Raw genomic sequence first — 22,822 nt, 5'->3', positions numbered from 1 at the left:
TGTTTTAGCCTTTAGATTTTCACTTATTGTAACATTACTGCTGGCACGCCTGCAACTATGTCTAGACTTACCAGCAGATTTTGATTCTGAGATCATAACGTTATACTGGAAAATATGTACAACTAAATAGTGCCAATATATACTGACATTTAGATTTCCAACAACAAAAATCTACTCAGATGGGTCTGTTTTCGGATGTCAAGGTAATATCTTGCATCAGTAGATGCCCAGCCCAAACGGGCTTACGAGGCAGACTATCAAAGGTGTGAGACCAAATACACAAATGAAAGAAAAACATACATATATTTTGTATGTCTTCATACACATGCATCAAATAAACTGCAAGTGTGTATTATTTAGTCTACTTTGCCTAATTTTTCAAGGTTTAGAAATTAACCTAGCTTATACTTTGGCATTCAGACCAACGTCTCATTTTCATCAGACCAATAAATTCAGAATTTTTGTTCTGCATTCTTACAATGGTGCACATGGGTCATCATATTAAGTATGAACATGCACTGACAGTCCTGCAAAACCATGTCCATCCAAGTGAAATACCAAATTTTTAGGGAGTCTCACCCAAGACCAGCGCACAATAGACAATGAACACTACAGCATGAAAGTAAAAATGTTTAGGGTATTTTTTTTGTTCAACTGAAATGTAGATATATTTGCATCCTTAAACATCCAGCTTATTGATGCTAAGGAATACATAAACATTTGACAACACCTTTATACCATCGGGTAGTAAAGTCTCTGATAAAAAAAAGAAAATAAACTGTGTACGATCAGGTGTAGGAAAACAATTTGTTAGGCATTTTTCAATGTAAAAAGTTGAGATTTAGATAAGAAGAAATGTTGAACTCCAAATCGGTGCATGACTGCGACTAAGCAGGGCAACAAAGTCCAAACACAATCTGCCCACAAGCTCTTCCAGCTGGTGTGGACACCATTAAACAAACAGACCTCAAACGGCAGTGAGTAGGCTGACATTTGCTCTCACACTGCTCTGTTCGACAGCAGTTTGACAGCACTTGCCAACAAGCCAAAATCAATCTTGTTTGGAGTATACTGGAGCCTTAAGGTCAAGATGTCAGAAAAATGGTTGAAACTGGATTCAAGTATCGCAGCCCCGCTTCAGAGGTTTCTTACCTCCAGCTCTCTGAGTACAGGATGATCATCGATGCCGGGGAAGAGAACCCTCATGGCGTAAGTGCGATAATCCAGGTAGGGGATGCCAGCTCTGTCCAGATCACTCGTTAACTCGTTGATGTCTGTCTGGAGCTCTGCAAAGGCTGCGGATGAGAGAGGAGCGTGTTCAACATTGTGCCAGACATTTTGTAACATCGATCTTTTCAGTTGTTTATCACAGTAAACCAAGAGAGAATTTTCTGTCTCAACTGTTTCTGATTGAGGTGGTCTAACAGTTGTAAAACCATAAAGTTTGGGCTCTACTAATTCAAAGCATCTTTTGAGGGTTTGAGATGAGGCTTCGAATGTTGTGATGATGATGTCATTACACTGGGAAAAAAACCCTCAATGTCCTCACTTTGAATGAAGTGATTAATAAGTTTAAATCAGTTTGTCTTTTATTAAAAATCCACTTTTTTAATAAATAAAAGTAATTAATTTTGTTGGATTAAATTTGAATTTTGGAACTGATTGCATCTAAGTCTTTTAAGTAAAATAATGTTATTGGAAATGTTGGAAATACTTGGATCAAATAAGCTGGAGACAATCCTACGCAGCTCCAACACTGGAATTAAATTCTTCAAATAATTTAATACTTTAATATTAGTGTAACCTCATTGTTCCCTACAACTGCGCAGGAATACTGGGTTGAAACAAAATTAATAGACATGAAAGAAATATGTGCATTATCCAAATGTTGATTTGGTATTCGAATGTCAATGTTATGAATAAAGCTTTAAAGCTTTGGACTGTTGAGTACAGCCCTACCTAAAATGACGTTTGGTAAACAATGTGGTTAATCCTCAAGAAACTGAAGCAAGTCCAGTTGCCTACGATATAGCACTTAAGAATACCCTCACCTGAATGACTGAGAATCTACACCAGCATGTATTTTGGTAAATTAATTGCCAGAATAAACGTTTGCATTGCATGTCTCTGCAAACCACAGAAATGTAACATTTGTACGTTACAAATGGCGGATACGTTGAATGGTGGATCAGGTAGGTTTTTTTGATATACAATAGAAGTGCAAATGCAACCAAGAAAATTCAAGATGGATTAAAATCTAATCACTTCTAATCGTTCTAGCCAGATGCTTAAGTGCAACTATGTAAGTGCTCTGTGAAAACAACCATTCAGACGGTTGAATGCAGCTGATTTCAACATATGAACCCTACTACTTTTATTTATTTTAATTGTGATTTTAATTGTGTTTTTAATGCTCTGTAAGTGTCCTTGAGTGTTGAGAAAGGCGCTTTTTAAATAAAATGTATTATCATTATTATTATTATTATTATTATTATTATTATTATTATTATTATTATTACTGCCTGAATACATACTGGCTTTGTACATTTCTGCAAACCACAGATATGTTACATTTGTACATTAATATACAGCAGCTACAGTAAAACTTTACTCTCTACAGTGCTGTGGTTAATGTGTGGTTAAGTTTTGGGCACAAAAACCACTTAGTTATAGTTAGGAAAAGCTCATAAAATGCCAAGTTTTGGTGGCACAATCACTGCTGGAAATACAGTAGTGTTTTTGTTTATTGGTTTCAAGCAGGAGTCGGGTGTGTCACACCATCCACCATTCCCTCAACCTCTAAATGACAAAGTAAGCAGATATACATGTAATTAGAACTATATCACTTTAGAAATGTTGATATGATACGTATGAAACGTACAAATGTAACATATTGGTGGTTTGAAGAAATGTACAATGACAACATTGTATTCTGGCAGCTGATCTGAATGTAGAGTTTCACAAAATGAAAAAAATATACGTTGAAGGAGTGTTCAGACATTTTTGAATCCATGTCTTTGTAGTAATTTTACAGTTCATAATGAACCTTACAGCCATGGTTCCTAAATGGTCTAGCCACAGGGTCATTAGTTCAAGGTCCACACAGTTCAATACATTTGGCATCATACTTGAGTTTGGCCATGTCATTGAGCTAGTTTGCTGCATGTATTTAGTAGCTGTCTGTTATTCACTCACTCTACAGCAGAAAACGGCACCTCAAAATAAAAGCTCTGTGCTGCAAATTCACTGTACTTCAAAATAAAGTGTTTTTTTTTTTTACAAACTTGACACATTGGCGAGTCTCTTTTGGTGCATTCGGAACAGATGTCACCAACTTTTAGACCGCGACCTATCAATTAGGAACCACTGCCTTACCGTATATATATTTCATTTTTGGTTTGTTAATTTTGTTACCTCGTCACATCAGTCAAAACTTGAAATCTCAATAATGCAACTACAAAAGATCGGAATCAGAAATCTGGAATACTTCACCGATCCCCGGGTGAAACAATGCATCAGACATACTTTTGGGGGTGTGACTTTTAATGAACAGAATTTATGATAGTTTAATCTCTGAGGTCAGTCTCACTCACCCTCCTTGCACTCCAGAGCCACTCTGGACTCCAGATTGTCCATCTGCATCTGTAGGCGTTTCAGAGTGAGGTCGTTCTCATGCGACTTCCGTCTGTAGGCCAGCAAGACTATAATGACTATGATGAGTAGCAGCCCTCCTCCAGCTGTGATGCTGAAGATAGCAGGAAGGGTGAGCAGGCTGTCGGACCGGATGTGAACTTCTCCTGGAGAGATGTGGAGTCCTCCTACTTGGACCTGAATAATGATAATAATAATAATAAAAATACAGGTGTAAGCACAGTATTTCAAAATAGTGTTGAAAACACTTGAATAACAAAGAAAGAAGAATCCCTAATGAAAAGGCTGGCCATGAATTCAAAACATTGTCGCTAAAGCATTAAATTGGCAAACACAATGGAGAAATGGTCCATTTTCTTGAACAATCACCTCTGAAGAAAACATTTTTTTAAAGTTCCAGGCACACCGGCTCCCTTTTTACAGCTTTTTTCTCATTATTTGCAAGAGTGCCTGTCAATATTTCTGGAGGGCAATGTGCTGTAATTGGGAACTTAACAGACCATGAGCGACAGACAATGACAGAAAGCCAGCGACTAACTGAAAGCCTGTCCGTGACCCACAAACACAGTGACGTACAGACAAGCACTGACCTACAGACAGTGACCCACATCCACACAGACAAGCAATCAGATGCACAGATGGACAGAAAACCGCCACACAGGCAGAAACACTCTTAGACTGACCAGGACTTTGTGCTGCCCGGTGAGGTTCGGCGGCTCACAGAGTAACTGAGTGTCGGACACAGTGAGGGAGCAGGGCGTATCTCCAATCAGCACCGTGTAATTCAGCCGGGCTCCACCAGACGCTGATGGCACCAGGTTACGTCCCTGCAGCACAGTTAGAGAGGCAATGTACATAACTGCACGAAATAACAATATAGCAGATCTTACACAACAAAAATGGTAATTGACATGACTCACAGTAAGAGTCTCGTCCAAGACATCAGATTACTGTGCAGTAACTATGCAGTGTATTTGCGTGTGATGGCTACTGATGATAAAATGCAATGCCAAATTGTGGGATTTTAACCTATCAGTATTTCCTCTGTTGTTCCCACAAAGTTTCTGTTTTGTAGCGTAATTTCTTGCTGATCATATGTATGGAATTTTAATCTCAATAAATTGTTACCTTGCAATTTGGGGGCATTAGTGTAATTACTGTAATCAACCATCTTGGAGAAGACTGGCAGACAGTTTCTACACTGGGAGCCGCTGAGTCATATTTTGCAGGAAATCAGCTAAATTATTTCACCTAACAAAGGCAGATTGCTTCAAGATGCAAAGCAATCCGCCATGCTGTTCCTCCACGGCAAATGGAGCTGAAGTTGTGCAGTTGCATATGCTGTAAAAGTGAAAGGCAGATGGAAAAAAATCCATTTCCAGAAACTACAACAAGTAGCCACGTCGTCTTTGTGAGTGGAAGTACGGGAGTTCACAAGGAGTGTCATTGGAAATGCAGTTTTTAAGAAAAATAGAGAAACATGAGATAAAATCCACTTTTGTTTTAGTTATTTATAGTGTTTGTAGTAAAGCATTGTAATTATTTTCATGAATTAATATTTAGAAATATGTGTAGGAGATTATGGGATCAGATTTATTTAGGATGAAAGGGACAGTGAGGGCTGGGTACAGATGGCATTAGATCAGTTAGTTGTATTTAAAAGGATAGCTCAGATTTGTTTGAAGGTGGGTTGTATGAGGTGCTTATCCATATTCAGTATATTACATTGAAGACATGTCACTTGGCACCTCCCTAGTTTGAAGAAGCAGGCTAGGATCCAACATAGAAGCTAAGCAATGTACTGCTGTGGAGGGGTCAGCAACAAAACATGTTTAAGGGTGCTTTCACACCTGCCTAAGACCTTCTTGAAGAGGTGGTCTCGGTCCGGTTGTTTTGGTGCGCACCTGAAATGAACTCTGGTGCAGTTCATTTGTGGTGAGAACGTGTTCCGACCTTAATCTGAACCAACTGCAGTCACATGACACATTGTTTGGGTTGAACATGAGCATGTTACAGTCCTGGAGGATTATTAATGTGCACCTCCTCCTGTACTGCCTTAATATGCACATTCAGCACATCCAATGCATCAAAACATTGTTTTCTAGTTGGAGCCGCGCCTCGTTTTCAAACTGTATGGTTTGACTAAAATGAACAATGACAGCAATGTAGTCCACAGTCACCAGCACTAAAATCAACCTGCGTAGTTGTCCCTCCATTGTGACATTAGAAAGTGTCACATTTATCTTCCAAGTGTACTCTTCTTCAACGTTTGCTTTACTTCCTGGATTTTTCCCACATGGAAATTGTGACCAATCAAGAGCAGCTTTCTCACACAAGGCATTTGATCTGGTCCACTTGTAAATGCTGCCGTGAGAACACGAACCAACTCTCGGTAATTATACAACTTTGTGACAAAATGAGTCCCTGATTCAGACCAAAGCAAGACAACTCTAGGTCTGAAAGCACCCTAAGTCACTGAACAAAGACCTACTTTAAGTGTATGCTATATTTAGAATCTTTTCACTACTTCACCTAACCATGAGACAGCAATTTCCAGTGGGGAACTGAAGCCATTATATCACTCTACTAAAAGCCAGACTTAGTTGAGAAAAACAGTGATTAAGCATCACTGAGCACAGGAGCTGCTGGTCTACCTCTGCCTCAACCACTCGGTTAGTTTGTGATATTGTGTGAATTTTGTGTTTAAAAGAGTTAGTTCTGATTTACTTAAGTCACACAATAACACAAACTAATTGATTGAGGCAGCGGTAGACCAGCAGCTCCTGTGTTCAGTGAGCCAAAATTACTGTTTTTGTCAATGACGTCTGGTGGCTTTGGCGAGAGCATAGATGGGGAACTGTCAGATTGGGTTGCTTGCGGCAAGGTAAAGCAGTGAAAATACTCTTTAGTGTAGCATGCACTAATACTGTTAAGTGTGCCTTTTTTTAGTAGCTAAAACAAGTTTTGTTGCCACCCATGTCCACAGCAGTACATTGCTTAGCTTCCATGTCGGCATTCCCACTGCTTCTCCAAACAGGTGGCACACCAAGAGACTGATCTACTGTAGGTAAAACATTGACTATGGATAAGTGCCCTTTACAACCCCTACTTCTTTAACATTCTTACATGTCACAGTCAATGCCAGATAGTAATAGTCTTCAAATAGTCCTCTGTCTCTTGTAGGGAAATCGAAAAAGAAACCATAGTAGCGGCAGCAGGTCTGACGTACTTTGAGTATGATTGGAGCTCCAGGTTTCTGCTCCAGAACACCTGACAGACTGAGGGGTTCCAGGTAAGGGTTGGGGTAGTACACAAAGCTTGTGTTGTTGTAAGTGAGCAGAGCTTGGACGTTGTTGAAGACGAAACCGAACTCGTCCACGTGTTTGATCGTCTCCTGGTCTGCAGTGTACTCCGCCTTCAGAGAGGGGGCGAAGCAGCTGATGGTGGTTGTGTTCAGCACTTTGCACACCTGGACAGGACATAACGGTACTCACAATCAGACATATCAGGGAAACCAGACTACAGATAGCATCATGCACATATTTACTGGTGTAATGGCTCACAGTGTTGTCTGCTGCATGATTAATAATTGCATACATTATTCAAAGACATAAATAATAAATCTGCTGCAGGTTAATCATAAGAAATGTCTATTTTGAAGCCGGCAGCAGAAATTCATGAATCAATATTTTACCCTCAGACAGCTATGAAAAGTTTAAATCTTCTAATAATTGTTAATTTCACCTTAAGCGAATACATTAGTTTTATAATACGGCAACAAACTAAGAGTCTCTTGCACGTTTTTTATTTTTTGAAGTCTAAAAACAACTTTTTCTGAACAGATCTGAGCAGATGTCTCATTTCATGCTCACATCTTGTAGAATAACTTTTCTCCGTCAGTTCTAACATCCAGATGTCGTGAATCTTACGGAGCCTTTTAATCATATTCAGCGTATACTGATGGTCTCCATGGTGTTAACCTATATAACCTGAGATTATGGATTTCTATATGTCTTCCTGTTATTCATTAGCTGTTACAGCACTGTCTGCATATTTACCTCCTCCCGTCCATATGTTCACCTGCCTGCATTGAGTTTTTGACCTTCTGCCTGTAAATATATAACAGCTGCTTTGCCATGACAATTGCTACAGTACTGACACTAAAGGCATCCCAGAGAGCTGGGTCATATGTTAATAGACCTTTCTCATTGCTGTTCTGTTGCTAGGGAAACAGCTTTGGCCCCTCTTTACTTCCTGTCAGCTGCTGCATTTGCAAACATTTCGACAGGTAAGACAAATGCTGTGTCCGAAACCGCATACTATGCACTACATAGGCGATACGTGTACTATCAATCAACATACGTTTGTATCCATAAACAGTAGTATGCATCTTTTCGGATGTACTGAGCTGTAATTATCACGACACATCCTGAAAGCCTCCTTGCCAGTTGGAGACACATAACCATGAAAACCTGAGCCACCCTCAGCTCTACCAGCATCTGCTAGCATGATGACACTCTGGAGTTTCCGTTTTATTATCACATCTGTTGGAGTAACGTTACTTTGGCTTTTAGAAAAAACGAACCACAGGCAAACTCGTTGTGTAACGCTATGTTATCTTGGTCACCAGATAATGCTAAAACTAGCTAAATTCTAACCATGCTAATAAGGTTAGCAGGTATAATGTCTATATGTGTACCAAATTTAACGGCACATCATCCAAATAGTTCATTAGATATTTCAGTCTGTATGAAAGTGGTGAAGTGACCACAGATAGTATAAAATAATGGAAGTAGCTACCTTGATTGCACACATAGGTTCGTGCACTCCTGTTTTAAAGCCTCAAGTTCGGCATTTCTTCTGTCGCCATCTTGTTTTTTTGGAATCAGAAGTGACCATATTTGGTTGAAATGACTCATTTCTCTATCAGGATTTGACCTATTTGGTCAGATAACATTTGGAAAAGTCTAGAGGAGCCGCTTGATTAAATCATTTTACCCTCATTGAAGTTAGTGGAGCACTAAACCAGAAGCAGCCAGCTTGGTTGGCAGAAGTTTCTATTGTGCTCGCTCTATGGGCCAAATGATACAGAGGCAGCACCGATCATCTGGGTCAATTCATACCGCAGAAATAGACCTTTTTTGGCTTCATGTGCCACTGAGAAACTTTCATAGGAGTGAACGCAATCCTGCCTCCAACACGGTATCCTGGTCTCTGAAATACATCTGTGCTTGGGAGTGACCAACTGACATCCCTGGAGCACGGCTAACAAAAAGCTCAAATTATGTTCCCATAACAAAGCTCAAAAATCATGTACATCATCTATCTGTATAGCACAATACTTCATATAGTGTTTCTTAACTTACACATCAAACAACAGACTCATGACCAAAGTTATTCAAGTTATTAAGAATTTCCCCTCGGGGATTAATAAAGTATATAAAATTAAAAAAATTAAATTAAATTAAATTAAAATAAATTAAAAAAATTAAATTAAATTAAAATAAATTAAATTACATTAAATTTACATATAAATTAAATTAAATTTACATATTGACATTATAGAGCTCTATTGTTCACTGTCCGCTGTTATGAATGTTCGCGTTGCTACCGCGGGTGTAGCCTTCAGTGTGTATACTGTAATATTTCACTAAAATAGTATAAAATTCACGTACTTTTGGTTCCATACTAAGGTTTTTGTGTATATACACAAAACAAAACACAAAACAGTACAGTATTTTAAAAAAAAAACATTAAGAGTTGAGGAAAATAGTGTTTGAAGAGGCAAATATAGAACAAAAAGAAATAAAACATAAAAGTTCCAAATCACAAAAGTACAAAAAAGGCATTGAAAAGGAAAGTTTTCTTATAAAAACATGTTTGAAGCAAGGATTTAAAAACGGAAAATGTGCCAGCCAGACTAATGTCCTCAAGCAGAGAATTCCAGAGCCTCGGGGCATCTGTGGCAAAACCTCGGTCACCTTTTGTTACCAGCCTTGATCTAGGGACGACTAGTGAGGGTAGGCTTGAGGATCTCAGATCACGACTCGGAGCATAGGTAGTCAGAAGCTTGAGCCTTGAAAGTCATTTCTTCCAAAGGCAATCACTGGTTCCTTTGATGAGGCTCATAACAAAGTTCTAAAACAGCTCTTTGTCACTACTATAATTAGTTGTTGATACTTTATCAGTGACAAACAGCTCTTTGGAAATAGTGCGTCTTTTGTTTTCTTTCTTTCTTCTGCAGTTCTTGAAAATCCTTCTCAAAATCAAGCAGATCCGGTGAATTCCCCCGCGCTTCAGGCCAATTTCTAAGCTTCAGTTTTTATCTAAGGTTTCACAGAAAGTTCTTTCAAGTCAATTAACTGCTTTTCTGGTTCAAAACATTTTTTTAAGCAATTCCAGTGATGTTTTCGAGATATGTGCGATAAAGAGACTGCCCTCATTAAATTTACCAATGACCCTCTTTGAGCAGCTGATGCGGGTTAAAGTTCAGCTTTAATCCCTTTAGATCTCAGTGCTGCCAGTGACACTGTAAAACATGCAGTTTTAATTGACTGGCTCAAATTCGGCGCTGGCATCATTAACGAACCATTTAATTAGCTTAGGGCATACCTCTCTCTCACACACACACACGCAACATTGTCTACATTAAAAACATTCTTCTTCAAACACATTACATGAGAAGTTTCTTTTTTTTCAGTGGCCTTATTTTGGTTTTCTGTCACATACTTCCACCTGAGCTTTATTATCTTTAGATATAATGTTTCTTTCCACTGCGGTGCTACTTTATTAGTCTGGAAAAGCATTATTGCTTTCATGTCTTGTTTACCCTGTCCTTTATCTTTATTTTGGCATCAATAAAATGTGTCTTTAAATATCTATCTAATGCTGGTACAAGCAAGCATTTCATTTCTGGCATCTCTTCACTTGTTACACGTTTAGAATTGATTTTTAAGAATATATTGATCTATTTCAAGGTCGAGCCGAAAGTTCTGTCCAGAAGTTTTGACCCTCCTCCAGCCAGTGTGCAGCCTCAGATCCTGAGGCAATTCCCTGACTGGTCCAAAGTGGAAAAATCGAGGCTAAAGGTAACTGCACTTCTGCCACCGGGGCCTTAACACTTTGGAACAATCAATCACTTTGAGGTGACCTGCCTGAGGAGCTCTGGCAAACAGAATCAGCACCATAAATCACCTCCCGAAACTGAGTTGTACTTTCGTGTCATTTTTTTTTTAAATCTCATTTTGGAATTAACCTTTCTATAGTCAACCTCTTTCTGATGCCTTTGTGTATGTATGGTTTAATTTTTACATCCACAGCAATGCTGACATTTTACAAACTACATCCTGTTAGACCGCGCTGCAGTATTCCACGCTCTGGTCTGTTAATTTGCTCCCTACCCTGCCGGCTGTTTGGTACAGAGACCGGCTGTTTTTCTGACTCTGACTCACACTTTGGTAGTTCTCTGTGTGGAAAATATTTTGTACTCCAAACTAAACCAGCTCTGAACATCCTGTCATCCTGTCATGGGTAAAGACGAAAAAGGTTTTGGACTAAAACTGCATAAGTGCTTTACAAAGATGTCACAACTACAGTGGCCTGCAGGGCAGAGATGTTACAATGGCTCAAAACATTTTGATTAGGAGAAGAGCTTCAGAAGTGATGCCAATTCAAAATCATACCATAATCCTAATCAAATAAAAGAATGGAAATGTTCTATAACTGACAAAACATGCTGCAGAAAGCCAAAGCAAATGCATTAACAGCAAACAAGTTGCAAATACAGAAATGATGCAAAGTTAAAAACACACAAACAACAGAAAAACACTGCATATCCACTCAACACAACTGAGGTTCTCCAGACCTCTAGGGGGAGTGCTAAGTGGAACAGTTTGATTTAAGTAGCTACACAAATCTGTCGCTCTTTTATAATAGTGTAAAGGCAAAATGTAAAAAATATAATACACACTTTTTAGTGTAGCCTTGTTAGTCCGCTTTTTTTCCCCTGTTAAAGCAACGCTTACCTTTGTGGAAATTTTACACTTTTCTTTGTTTAGGTTAAAATGCTTTTAGTCTGAGTGGGCGGAAGTTCGCTGCATAGATCAGCCTCTCACTGGGCGGAACGAGCCACCCGCTGCAGTCCCGCCCTACCACCTCCGGTTGTGTAGCAGTTTTCAACACGTCCTTTACGAACTTTTGCGGTGTTTGATCTTGCGGGGATGTAGCCATTTTTCTGCCATGGTTCGCGTCCTGTAGGCGATATTTTTGTGGGCGTGTTGAAAGACATAAAAAAAAGCCGGGGCGTTTTTTTTCCTCTAATCTGAAAGTGAGAGTCGGCCCAGCCAGACCTTTCTTTTCTTGAGAAATGTCTAGTGAGCGAGACTAAAATGTTATTAATAAGCTGATGGCACACTAAAATGTAAGTGAATTCCACCAGAGGTAAAAAAAACCCTCATAATTATACCATTCTCATATGGTTCTAAGAAAACTCCAACCAATCATAGCATTCGAACCAAATGCAATGATTGGTCAAGCGTCCTGTCTGTCTTCCCCAAGTGGAGGCCTCCGACTGACGTAACCGCTTGTGTAATATTGGAGTTGAAGGAGGAGGGGGAATTGTATTTCTTTGGATCTTTGGATTCTCATGTTCATTTTTCAATAGACTGAATCACAATATTTGTTTACAGTAACTTCCCGGTACAATAACCCCACGTCACGTATATGCAGTGAAGTGGCGCTGGGCAAACCCTGCCTTAACTGGATATTGTTTAGCCTTCTATATACTGTAGTCCCATCTAAAAAAAATCTGTATCAGTTTAAAGGTACGCTATACTGTGTGGTATTAAGTGTATGGTTATGTGGAGAAAATATTCCGTATATGACATACACTTAAACTGGTATAGATTTTTATTTTTTCGGTTGGACTTTTTAGGAGGCTAAAATACATCCACAGCAGGACGCTGCTTTGCTTCTGTGCCGGTAGTTTTAGATTATTAAGACACTAGCAAAGCAACACAGCACATAAATACAGGGTGTCTACAGGTCCTTAGAAAGTCTTAAAATGTCTTAAATTAAGTTTTCTTAGTGCAAGGCCTTAAAAAGTCTTAAATTGTCTTAAATTGAGATTTAATGGGCCTTAAATACTTTCGGACACATTACCATGAAAATGAAAATGAATTTTTTTCCTTTGGTATTTCTGTGAATATTGCAATAACAAATGGCATTTATGGCAGGATGCTGAGTTTGGAACTGCCAGGCGAGAAGCCTAGAGGAAGACCAAAGAGGAGTGAAAGAGGACATGAAGTCAGTTGGTGTGAGAGAAGAGGAAGCAGAGGACAGGGTTAGATGGAGGCAGATGATTCGCTGTGGGGAACAGCCCAAAGAAGAAGAAGATTTATAACAGCGATGAGATTTTGTTTTCACTTTACATTAAACACATTAAACTTAAACTCACCAAATTGTTGTCATTTTTCCTTACTGTTCATTTTATACTTACATCAGTGCATTTAATTGGAAAGAGTACTTACACGTGTCACACACACACACACAAATATAAATATAATGTGTATTTCTGTTGCAGGCTTGGTCTTAAATATCCTATAAAGTGGTATTAAAAAGGTCTTAAATTTAAGTTAGTTATATCTGTAGACACCCTGAAATACAGCAGAAACATCAGATAGGTCGGACCACTGTGTGTAACTATATATCCTTAAACGTTACAGTTATGGCTGAAAATGATAACAGAAATAAAAAAGCGATCGTTGTGATTAGCAGGGCGTCATGGCGATTCGGTCTACAGGCATAATTTCTGAAGCTGCAGCATGTTTCTCCTAATGGGAATGTTTTGGGCTGTTGTAGCACGTTTGTTCCTGTCGCCCACTGTACAGTACACTCCGTATGTCAAAGCAGAACGTTGCAAAATGAGCACAACCCTAAATCTCCCTTTTTACAACTGTAGCAGACTGTCTATAAAGAACATTTCCATCAGCTTGAGTAAACACCATCAATGAATTTGAGCACATTATATCAGCAGTCGTCACACTCACATTGACAGATTCATGGCCAGCATATTTGACTCTGACGCGCGGCTCCTGAACTACGTCCAGGTTGGTTCCAGTCACTGTCAGGGTGGTGTGTCCACTGTTTGTGAGAAAGGAACAAGAATTATTAGACGTAAATATGCACATACAAGCTCTTTAGCCCCAGGTAGCCTATATACGCAAACCACGATCCACCCTGATTTAATGGCTGCACAGAGAGACATCTTTTTAACTTACAAACCCCACATTTTGCAGAGGAGCTGCATTAATGTGAGTTTGAGGAGGTATACTGTAGCTGGCATGGTAGCCCGCTCTTTGTTATTGGGCAGAAGAGCCAGATCAAACGGCAAACCAGCTGGCTGCTATTTTATATTCATCCATGACTGTGAAGCTGGCATAGCATGAATACAGGTGCTGCTTGTTTACATATCTGTGCTAGATGTGATTAAAATAAACAACACTCTCTAATCTTTGTCTAACCTGTGCTGCTGCAGTGTGATCTTAGAAAACTGCAGTATGGAAAGTAGAGAAAAGGAGACAAAGAGGGGGGAAATACACGAGAAAAAAGTGGCTTTAAAAAAAAACTGGCCAGTCTAGTCAGCCTGACAGAGTGCCAATCCTTCTCTTCTCACACTTCAAAGGGTACCTAAGCTTGTAGGGCCACATAGTGGGACTGCACATTCATGATGAGGGCTCTTGATTGCAGCTCCACAAAGCTCCTCCTGTCACTAGGCTGAGGGCCAGGGTGTCTCTCTGAAGTCTAATCTGCGGGGACGTAGTGCTGGGTAATCCCACCCGAAACCAAATTAAGTGCCATCTTTTATTTAGTGGAATACAGGTAACTTTCAGCTGCCACGGAAATTCTCACAGGAAATTTACTTCTGTCGTAATATTAGCAGCATCACTCACACTTTTAACATCTGTATTCATTTTTCAATTAAATATGGCATAAATGAAAAGTACTGTTTTATCAGATTTTCATTTGTTAACATCAGTCATCTTCTCTTATTTGATATTGTAGAACAGCCTCAGTATAACAGAACCACAGCACCTCACTTCTTTGCATCACTCTCCCTGTTAACCTGAATCAATGCCTAACTCACAGATTGCCTGGCACCGTGATAATCTGTACTGGGCAGGCTACCATATGTAAGCAGCACAGGTTTTTCATATTTATTTTTACTGGAAAACTACTCTATAAAAAGTCCACACAATAAATGTAATGTCAGAAAAAAAGGTAAGATAGACAGATAGTGTCCTTGTCCTTGTGTTTTGCTCAACACACATTTACTTATGCTTACGTGCACCATACCGTCTTTGTTTGCCACACAGACCCGCTGACGTTAGACTGCCCAGAAATAGATTTGCAACTTGTGCGCAGTGTTTGTTTTACAACCCTGGATGGGTTGGGATTTGATGGCATTAAGAGTGTACCAATTAGGGAAACAGAAAACAGTGCAACATTGCGAGCAGCTCAAATTCCCATTCACACCTACTCCAATCAGCCAGAGGCCTGGTTCATCAAATGTGCAACATGCACGCTGCAATTTGCAAAATGAGATCACTTTGTCTTGCATTAATTATTACACATTTCTCCAATCAAGACTAACACCATACTAGCGACACATGAGCATGTGAGAGCCCTGTCGGACTGCCAGGTGTATTCACAATCTGCAAGCAACGATTATTTGTTGATTGTGACGCTGCAGCCGTTTGTGAGTACAGTAAGCTGTGCTCACCAGAGGTGGGACCAAGTCGTTGTTTTGCAGGTCACAGGTGAGTCTCAAATCTTTGCACCCAAGTCACAAGTCCTAAACTTTTAGTGTCGAGGCCTAAACAAGTCATGATGCGCTTTATATCAAATGTAATGCCATTTTAACAACAGAGTTAGAATATAGTACATGTACAAAAATTATTATTTTAAGTTTGTTAAAACAATAGCTGACATTACACTTTTAAAGCATATTGCTCTATTAACCGGTTCCACAACAGAATGAATTTTGATTTTTGTTTCTGGCCTGTCTTGTACTTAACTCATCTCATTCTGGGATTGATGTCTACAACTTTCATACTTGTATTCTGGATTTCTACTAGAACATATTTCCGTGCTTTAATGATCAAAAAACTCTTAATTTGCCTCATGATGTCTGTGCTGTAACAGCTGCATTGATGCTCTGTGTGAAAAGGCTCTGTGTAGCGCCTTTAGCCTCCAAAAAGGTCAATGTTTTCGGTACCTCTGCATCTCAGCATCTCTGGGCCGTTATTGCAGCCGGGGAATGGCTGTAACAAAGTATAGCGGCACTTTCTACTGTGAAAAAGCACCAATAAAAGCTTCTAAGCACGACTGGACATGTTACAGCAGGACTATGATCCAAAAACAGAGAAATTAAAAACATGGGCCACCAAGCTTACATGTTTTCGAGACGTTAGCATGTAGCTACATGTAGCATTGTCTGCGACATATTGTAAACACCTGCAGGTAGCGTGCCTGGAGTAGATGAGCATATAGAGAGATCCCATGCACTATGACGTCATACTACAGCCAGAGTAGAATAAAACGTTGCAAAGAGAGGTTTTTGCTCCTACTGTATGCTTACCTGACTATTTGAAAGTTTGGCCACATTTAAAATGAACATCTGACATTGTGGCTCAATATATGAGATTCAAAATATGGAGCATAGTGCGTCCCCTTTAAAGTAATATTAAGTTGTTGCTCGTGTTTTATATTTCACGCCTAAATGAAATAAAAACATCCACATTAAAAAAAAAAAAAAAACAAAGTCAGTGAATGAATTGATTCATGGTACTTTTAAATCTTTGGACTTTGGGGAAGCTATCAAGTATTTTCACATCAAAAGGCTCAGGTACAGGTGAAGTCACAAGTCATTGGTGTAAAAGTCCATCTGAAGTTGCAAGTCTTATTTGGCTTTGTCAACTAGATTTTAATATCATTATATTTGAGTCTGACTTGAGTCCAAGTCATGCGACTCGCGTCCGCACCTCTGGTACTCATAAATGGCTTTTGTAAGACAGGCCCACAGTTTGCTGTGGTCTGTGTGCCATAACAAGATTACAGAAACCTACATGAACACAGAAAGGTCCAGGGATTGAGCCATCTTTCTCATGAGGTATCAGTGCACACTTGTGGCCGTGTATACACAGTGCTGTATTCTTTAGTGTTACCTTGTGATGCTCCACAGGGGCTCAATGCGCTGGACTGTGGGGTCTTCTATGTACTCAAAGGCCAGACTCCCAGGAACCCTGGCCCGGTCGACACTCAGACTGACTTGCACTGGTCCAGCTTTCGTCACAGACGGCGCAGAGAAGCACACAATCTCTGACATGGTCCTCCTGGTGGGAGCACCAAAAGAGCGATTTATTCATGCCTTTGATTGTGACTCTGCCCACTCGTTACAGCAGTAGCAAATCCCTGACTCCACGCAGCTATGAGCCTTGCACATTACCATGAGGGGAGAGGATTCATTATAGTCTGTCCCATCTCTTCCTCGTTACAGACACATTAGGGATGGAACACTGTAATTAGTGGGTGCTCTAGCTAATGGCTTCCTCGCCTCACCCTCCTGACTCCTACCATGTGAGGCATTTTGAACTTTAAATAGATATCTATAAATACGCAGAGAACAATACCTACCGCTGTGGATCATCACCTCCTCACAAATCATTATAAAGACTTCATGTAACGCACGAACACTTAATTGTATCTAAAGTGTGCTTCTTTAAATAGAGTGATCTCTTACTGTGTTTCATGGAGATAAAAGGAGCTAAATCTTTGATATTGTGTGGAGGCAGTTTCACTTAAGTGTCTGTGAATCTTAAGTCTTTGGGAATGTGAGGCGTAGTGTTAACATCATATTATCATCAGACTCACCTGTACAGCTCGCAGGTCTGATTACCAAAGTACACATTAACAGTGCTGCCAGCGCCAAGGTTCTCCCCGACAATGGTGACCTTGGTGCCCCCAGATTCAGGTCCTCTGCCTGGGGTCAGCGCCAGCATCGAAGGAGTCTGCGGAGAGCCAAAATTCATTAATGTTTCATCCAACACAGATCAAACACAGAATACAGGGCGTGTTATTAATCATCTGCCGGCCTTGGCTGTATAAATCACTGTAGAACTAATAAGTTAAAAAAAAAAAACTTTGAAAAAGGTCGACAAAAGAGCTTCTTTAGAAAAAAATGACTAGTTTAAGGACATTCGCCCCCATAAAAAAGAAAAAACACTAATAATACAGTGCACCTTCAAAAGCAAAAATCTTCTTGGCTTGAGAGCACGATTCTTTTCATCAGCCATAAAATGAAAAATAATGCGCGCAGTGAACAAACCATCAAAAACACCTTCATAATGATGATTAATTCTCTTATGTATAATCTCCTGAGGCTGTACTTAGAAAAAAAATCAAGTGTCCTCCTCTCCAGTTAATGATTGCAGTGGCTTGAATAGATCAGATTGGTTTTTGGCTTTTACCTGCAGTCACATGTTCAGCATAATTTGTTGCAAACTCTTGATGTTTTTCAGAACGAATGGACAAAGTCAGTGTGTTTCAGTGTCAGAATTCAGCCCAGTCACCAGAAAAAAAAAAGTTGGCATTGTATGTTTCTGCAAACCATAAAAACGTAACATTAGCACATTTTATACATATAAGTGGCATCGTATACGTTGGATGGTGTGTCACCTAGGTGAGATAACTGCCAAGCTGCAGACCACTGTTTGAGACCATTGACTATAAAATGATGGACGTAGCTACCGTGACGTCAGCCCAAGTTCAGCATTTTTTTGCCGTCGCCATCTTGGTTTTTTGGAGCCGGAAGTGACCATATTTGGATGAGATGTAGATAGATGGATAGATAGATAGATAGATAGATCTACAGAGACCAAAATATTTTTTGTACAAGGCTGCATGCTTCTGGAGCCAGCCTCAAGTGGTCATTTGAGGAACTGCAGTGTTTGGCACTTGAGCAATGGCTTTATTTTTCAGCCCTGGAGGTTGCTGCTAGTTTGAGGCCAACAACCGACAAACAGGTTGTGAGTCACTGCTATGTTTTTAGCAACCTTTTAGCCATCAAATGTGGGTGTTTCCAGCGAGGACAGCGGCACAAGTTTTTGACTGAGACATAGCTGTTTTTCCAGTGGGGATTGTGCCCCCAGCACCAGGTATTTTAAGATCCAGATCTTTTACTAACCATAACCAAGTGGTGTTAGTGTCTAAACCTAACTACATGTTAACCACAGTGTTGTCAAGACATTAGGTTTCAACATTTCCGCCAGGTAATAATGTGCAGATGTATCCGTGGTTTGCAGAAACGTACAATGCCAGCATTTTTTCTGGCGATTAGTTTGCAGAATTACCACAAAGGAGTAGAGCTGGGAGGACTGTGCGCGCAGTTCTGGTCTGCATTCGCCAACACACAGCTTAACTGGACCTGGAGCACTTCCTTTAGGAGCCGCAGCCATCTCACACACAATCCTGTCAAAACAAAAGACGCAAATACACAAATGTGGGTGCAAACACAAACAACGGGCATTCAACAGATTATAATGCATACAAATAATAAGACAAGTCAGACGCGCGCGCACACACACACACACACACACACACACACACACACAGCAGAATCACTGCAGTGTATCACATTTGTTATGAGTTGCACAGGGGGAAGATGGCCTCTGCTGGCCGCTGTGATTGAGGCAGACTTTCATAGAAGTTGTGGGTCAATACAGAGGGCCATCTTTCTTCCTAATGGGAAACCTATAACAGCAATATAACTCAAATGATAAACTACACCCCTCCCCATCTTCAGCACGATTGCCACCCACCATTACCTCCGGTTGCCATGACAACATAGGGGTTTCTTCAATAAATCAGTATTGCCTGTCAGGTCAATAAGATAAAGTGTGCCATGAATAAGTCATTATAGCAACTGACCCCATGCTGAAATTAATGGTTGTAACAGTTGTAATGCCATGTTTTAAAGCACTGAGTGTGCCAAATGAATAGCCCTGCCGAATGCACTGCTCTGCGCAACACACTCCGCGTTCCCCTTTACAATAAGAGCACCCAATGAATCGTCCCTGCCCATCCCTGCTATTCATACATCACGAGACTTTTTCCAATTTTCTGCTGGCATGTTCTTTTCTTTTCCTTTTTTTCGTTTTTACAAGGATATAAATAAAGTCCCTGCAGCCTGAGCCCAATCGCATTACATGGCTGTGAGAGAAACACATGGCTAACAGATTGTCCCTCCAGTCAGCGACATGCAGCGCATTTCAATTACAGCTGTGCCGACAGCCTCATAACGACAACGACACAAAGACTGTCTCTTCCTTTGGCTCTGACTGCACCAGAGCAATGCAAAGCCCCCCACACAATCCTACAACCTGATGAGGCATCACTGGGCTCCAGCTTATTCACAGATTCGGCTGGTGACTGTGAGAAAAATGGTGTGAGAGAGGGAAAAAGAGATTGCATGTGTGTATTTTCCCCTGTGTGTGTGTGTGTTTGCATCTGTACAGTATGTCTATGTACAGTACAGTATGAATCCATGCATGTCTGGGCAGGGGAGGGGAGGAGTCTCTCTTACTGTTCTGCAGTGATGTATCCCTCCTCCTGTGGGGTGCACTGCACACCCGCCACTTCCACATTGCCCTCCAGCTCAGAGAAGGACAGACCCAGGTTCAGGCCCTGGATGGTGACCAGTGTGCCCCCTTCTATAGGTCCAGCCACTGGACTCACCTACATACGAAGGAGAGGAAAGTTAAAGAAGGGATATGACATACAGTGATAGGTTCTCAGCTATCAGCTCGTCATACAACTGGGCACAGCTGTAGTACAAATTCTGTACAACAAAAAAGAATCTTCAGTTAAAAGCAAAAGTATAAACATACCAGAGATTCCCATATTTGGTAAATGGAGTTGCACTTGTATAGTGCTTTCTAGTCTTCAAACCACTTAAAGCACTTTAGCACTACATGTCTCTTTCACCCATTCACACACCGGTGGCTGAGGCTACCATACAAGGTGCCACCTGCTACTCAGTTTAAACATTTACACACACTCACACAGCCATCTGGAGCAATTTGAGGTTCAGTATCTTGTCCAAGGATACTTGCATGCAGGCTGGAGGAGCTGGGGGTCGAACCACAGATTTCTGGATTAGTGGACAGCCCGCTTTCCACCCTGAGCCACAGCCACCTCTCGGTGATTTGCAATAAAGCAAATTCAACCAATCCCCCTTAATTCTGCACAACCTTGTAATTTTGTCCAATCAATTGCCGCAACTTTTCTGCAAATTCAACCAATCATCATTATTTCCCATGAGTTTCACCAATCTTAGCAATCCCCACACAGCGTCACCAGACTCACTCTCTTGTTTCTGGTTGTGAAGATGCAGACATGTGCAACACGAATTTCTTACATTTGCTAACCAAAATAACTACTAAAGATTGTGCAAGGTTATTCCCTATTGTTCTGCACGAAAGCAGGAGCAAACTGTTGTGGAAGGAAACTAACCACATTGAGTGGCAAACAATTTTATGACCATAAGACATGCCCAGAGAATGGCTGGAACGCTCGGTCAACAAGACACATCACCATGACAGAGGCTCCAGATCTATTAGACGAGCTGAAATTAACAAAGTGAGTTAGATTATATTAAATTTAATTCAGTTCAGTTCAATTCAATAGAACTTAATTCATCCCGAAGGTTACAACCAGTACCAACCAGATGACCAGTGGATTCCTCGGGTCAGGGTCACTCACTGAGCCCAGTTTTAGAACAGTAGAGTATTAAAGGAGAAGTCCGGTATTTTGCACTTTGAGCCCCATTTCTGGGTTGCTTATGATGAAATAGAGTGGTTAAGACCAAAATAGTGACAATTGCTCATTTTCAGAGAATTTGGCTTTTCCCTGCCTGGCTTAACACTGCTGCCTATGGCCATGTGTGAACCTGTCCTAAAACCACCCTAAACATTTGTTTTCAAAGCCATGAAACTCACCAAGTGGTCAGTGGTGTTCGTTGATGTTCTGACATAAAAATCGTAGCAAGCTGTGGCTTCCATCCGTGTTTTCCTGTTCATCTCTATTGTTGAACTATTTTTTCAGCTGCCTCACACCCGTGTGTAAACTTCTGCTTGATCGTTCGTTTGACCCTGAAGCGTTACACACTCCAGCCCACTTGATGGCGATAATGCTCCTTTATGTGGGTGTCGCCAACCGGCAGGAAACCATTCCAATGTAATAGAACACAGAAAAGAAGCAGAAGAAGAAGGTTGGCGTTGTGTTCAAAGGCATCGTACTGCGAAGGTTGTTTACAAGCGAATAATCCATTGTGCAGTTGTTTAAACTTATTACAAAATATTTTCGTTTGCTCTCGTTCTTCCGCCAGGAGCACACACAGCACTGTCGAGCCGGCACTTTCGCTGAGCTAAAAGACTACAGTGACTACAACCTTGTCTTAAACAACCCCCTTTCCGTTTCCGGTGGTGGATTACTACCAACGGACAATTAGGCTTCTATAGAAAACCAATGGATTACACAAAATGTCAAATAAATCATCACGGAAACCACACTTTGCTACGATTGTTATGTCAGAACATCAAAGAACACCACTGACCACTCGGTGAGTTCCATGGCTTTGAAAACAAACGTTTAGGGTGGTTTTAGGACAGGTTCACACATGGCCATAGGCAGCAGTGTTAAGCCAGGCAGGGGAAAGCCAGATTCTCTGAAAATGAGCAATTGTCACTATTTTGGTCTTAGCCACTCTATTTCATCATAAACAACCCAGAAATGGGGCTCAAAGTGCAAAAAAGTGCAGCAGAAGCAAAAAGAACAGCGCCTAATAGAGTAACAATAGGAGAACGATAAGTACAAGCGTTTCTAAAAATGAACTAAAATGATGGAAAAAAAACAGACTCTCCTGATAATCAGTGTTATATTGAATATGGCTTAACAATGAGAAGTAATATTGCACTGCATTGACAAGTAAACATGATATGGTTAGTGCTAACATTAGTGTAGTGCAACTCACAAACTTAGAACAGCGTGGTTTTATTCTCACTGGAACAAGTTGCCCACGATTTTTTAAGAAATTATACACAAAAATACAAATGCA

At 40.4% G+C, this 22,822-nt stretch overlaps 1 protein-coding gene and 1 long non-coding RNA gene across 2 annotated transcripts in view; one reads left to right on the top strand and one right to left on the bottom strand.

Moving 5' to 3' along the window:
* Positions 1 to 22,822, top strand: part of LOC125888076 (uncharacterized) — a 200,525-nt gene that overhangs the window by 80,051 nt on the left and 97,652 nt on the right. The gene's annotated exons all lie outside the window — the stretch shown is intronic.
* Positions 1 to 22,822, bottom strand: part of LOC125901797 (plexin-A2-like) — a 138,618-nt gene that overhangs the window by 26,679 nt on the left and 89,117 nt on the right. The window contains exons 13-21 of the mRNA XM_049598119.1: positions 20,291 to 20,442; positions 19,059 to 19,176; positions 17,581 to 17,717; positions 16,875 to 17,042; positions 13,698 to 13,791; positions 6,881 to 7,120; positions 4,335 to 4,478; positions 3,594 to 3,828; positions 1,153 to 1,295 (exon numbers count right to left, since the gene is read on the bottom strand). Of these exons, the coding sequence (XP_049454076.1) occupies positions 1,153 to 1,295; positions 3,594 to 3,828; positions 4,335 to 4,478; positions 6,881 to 7,120; positions 13,698 to 13,791; positions 16,875 to 17,042; positions 17,581 to 17,717; positions 19,059 to 19,176; positions 20,291 to 20,442 (1,431 nt within the window). The remainder of the gene's footprint in view (positions 1 to 1,152; positions 1,296 to 3,593; positions 3,829 to 4,334; positions 4,479 to 6,880; positions 7,121 to 13,697; positions 13,792 to 16,874; positions 17,043 to 17,580; positions 17,718 to 19,058; positions 19,177 to 20,290; positions 20,443 to 22,822) is intronic.

The sequence above is a fragment of the Epinephelus fuscoguttatus genome, linkage group LG1 (assembly GCF_011397635.1).
Source record: "Epinephelus fuscoguttatus linkage group LG1, E.fuscoguttatus.final_Chr_v1".
Classification (NCBI taxonomy): Eukaryota; Metazoa; Chordata; class Actinopteri; order Perciformes; family Serranidae; genus Epinephelus; species Epinephelus fuscoguttatus.
This window is presented reverse-complemented; position numbering and strand designations above follow the sequence as displayed.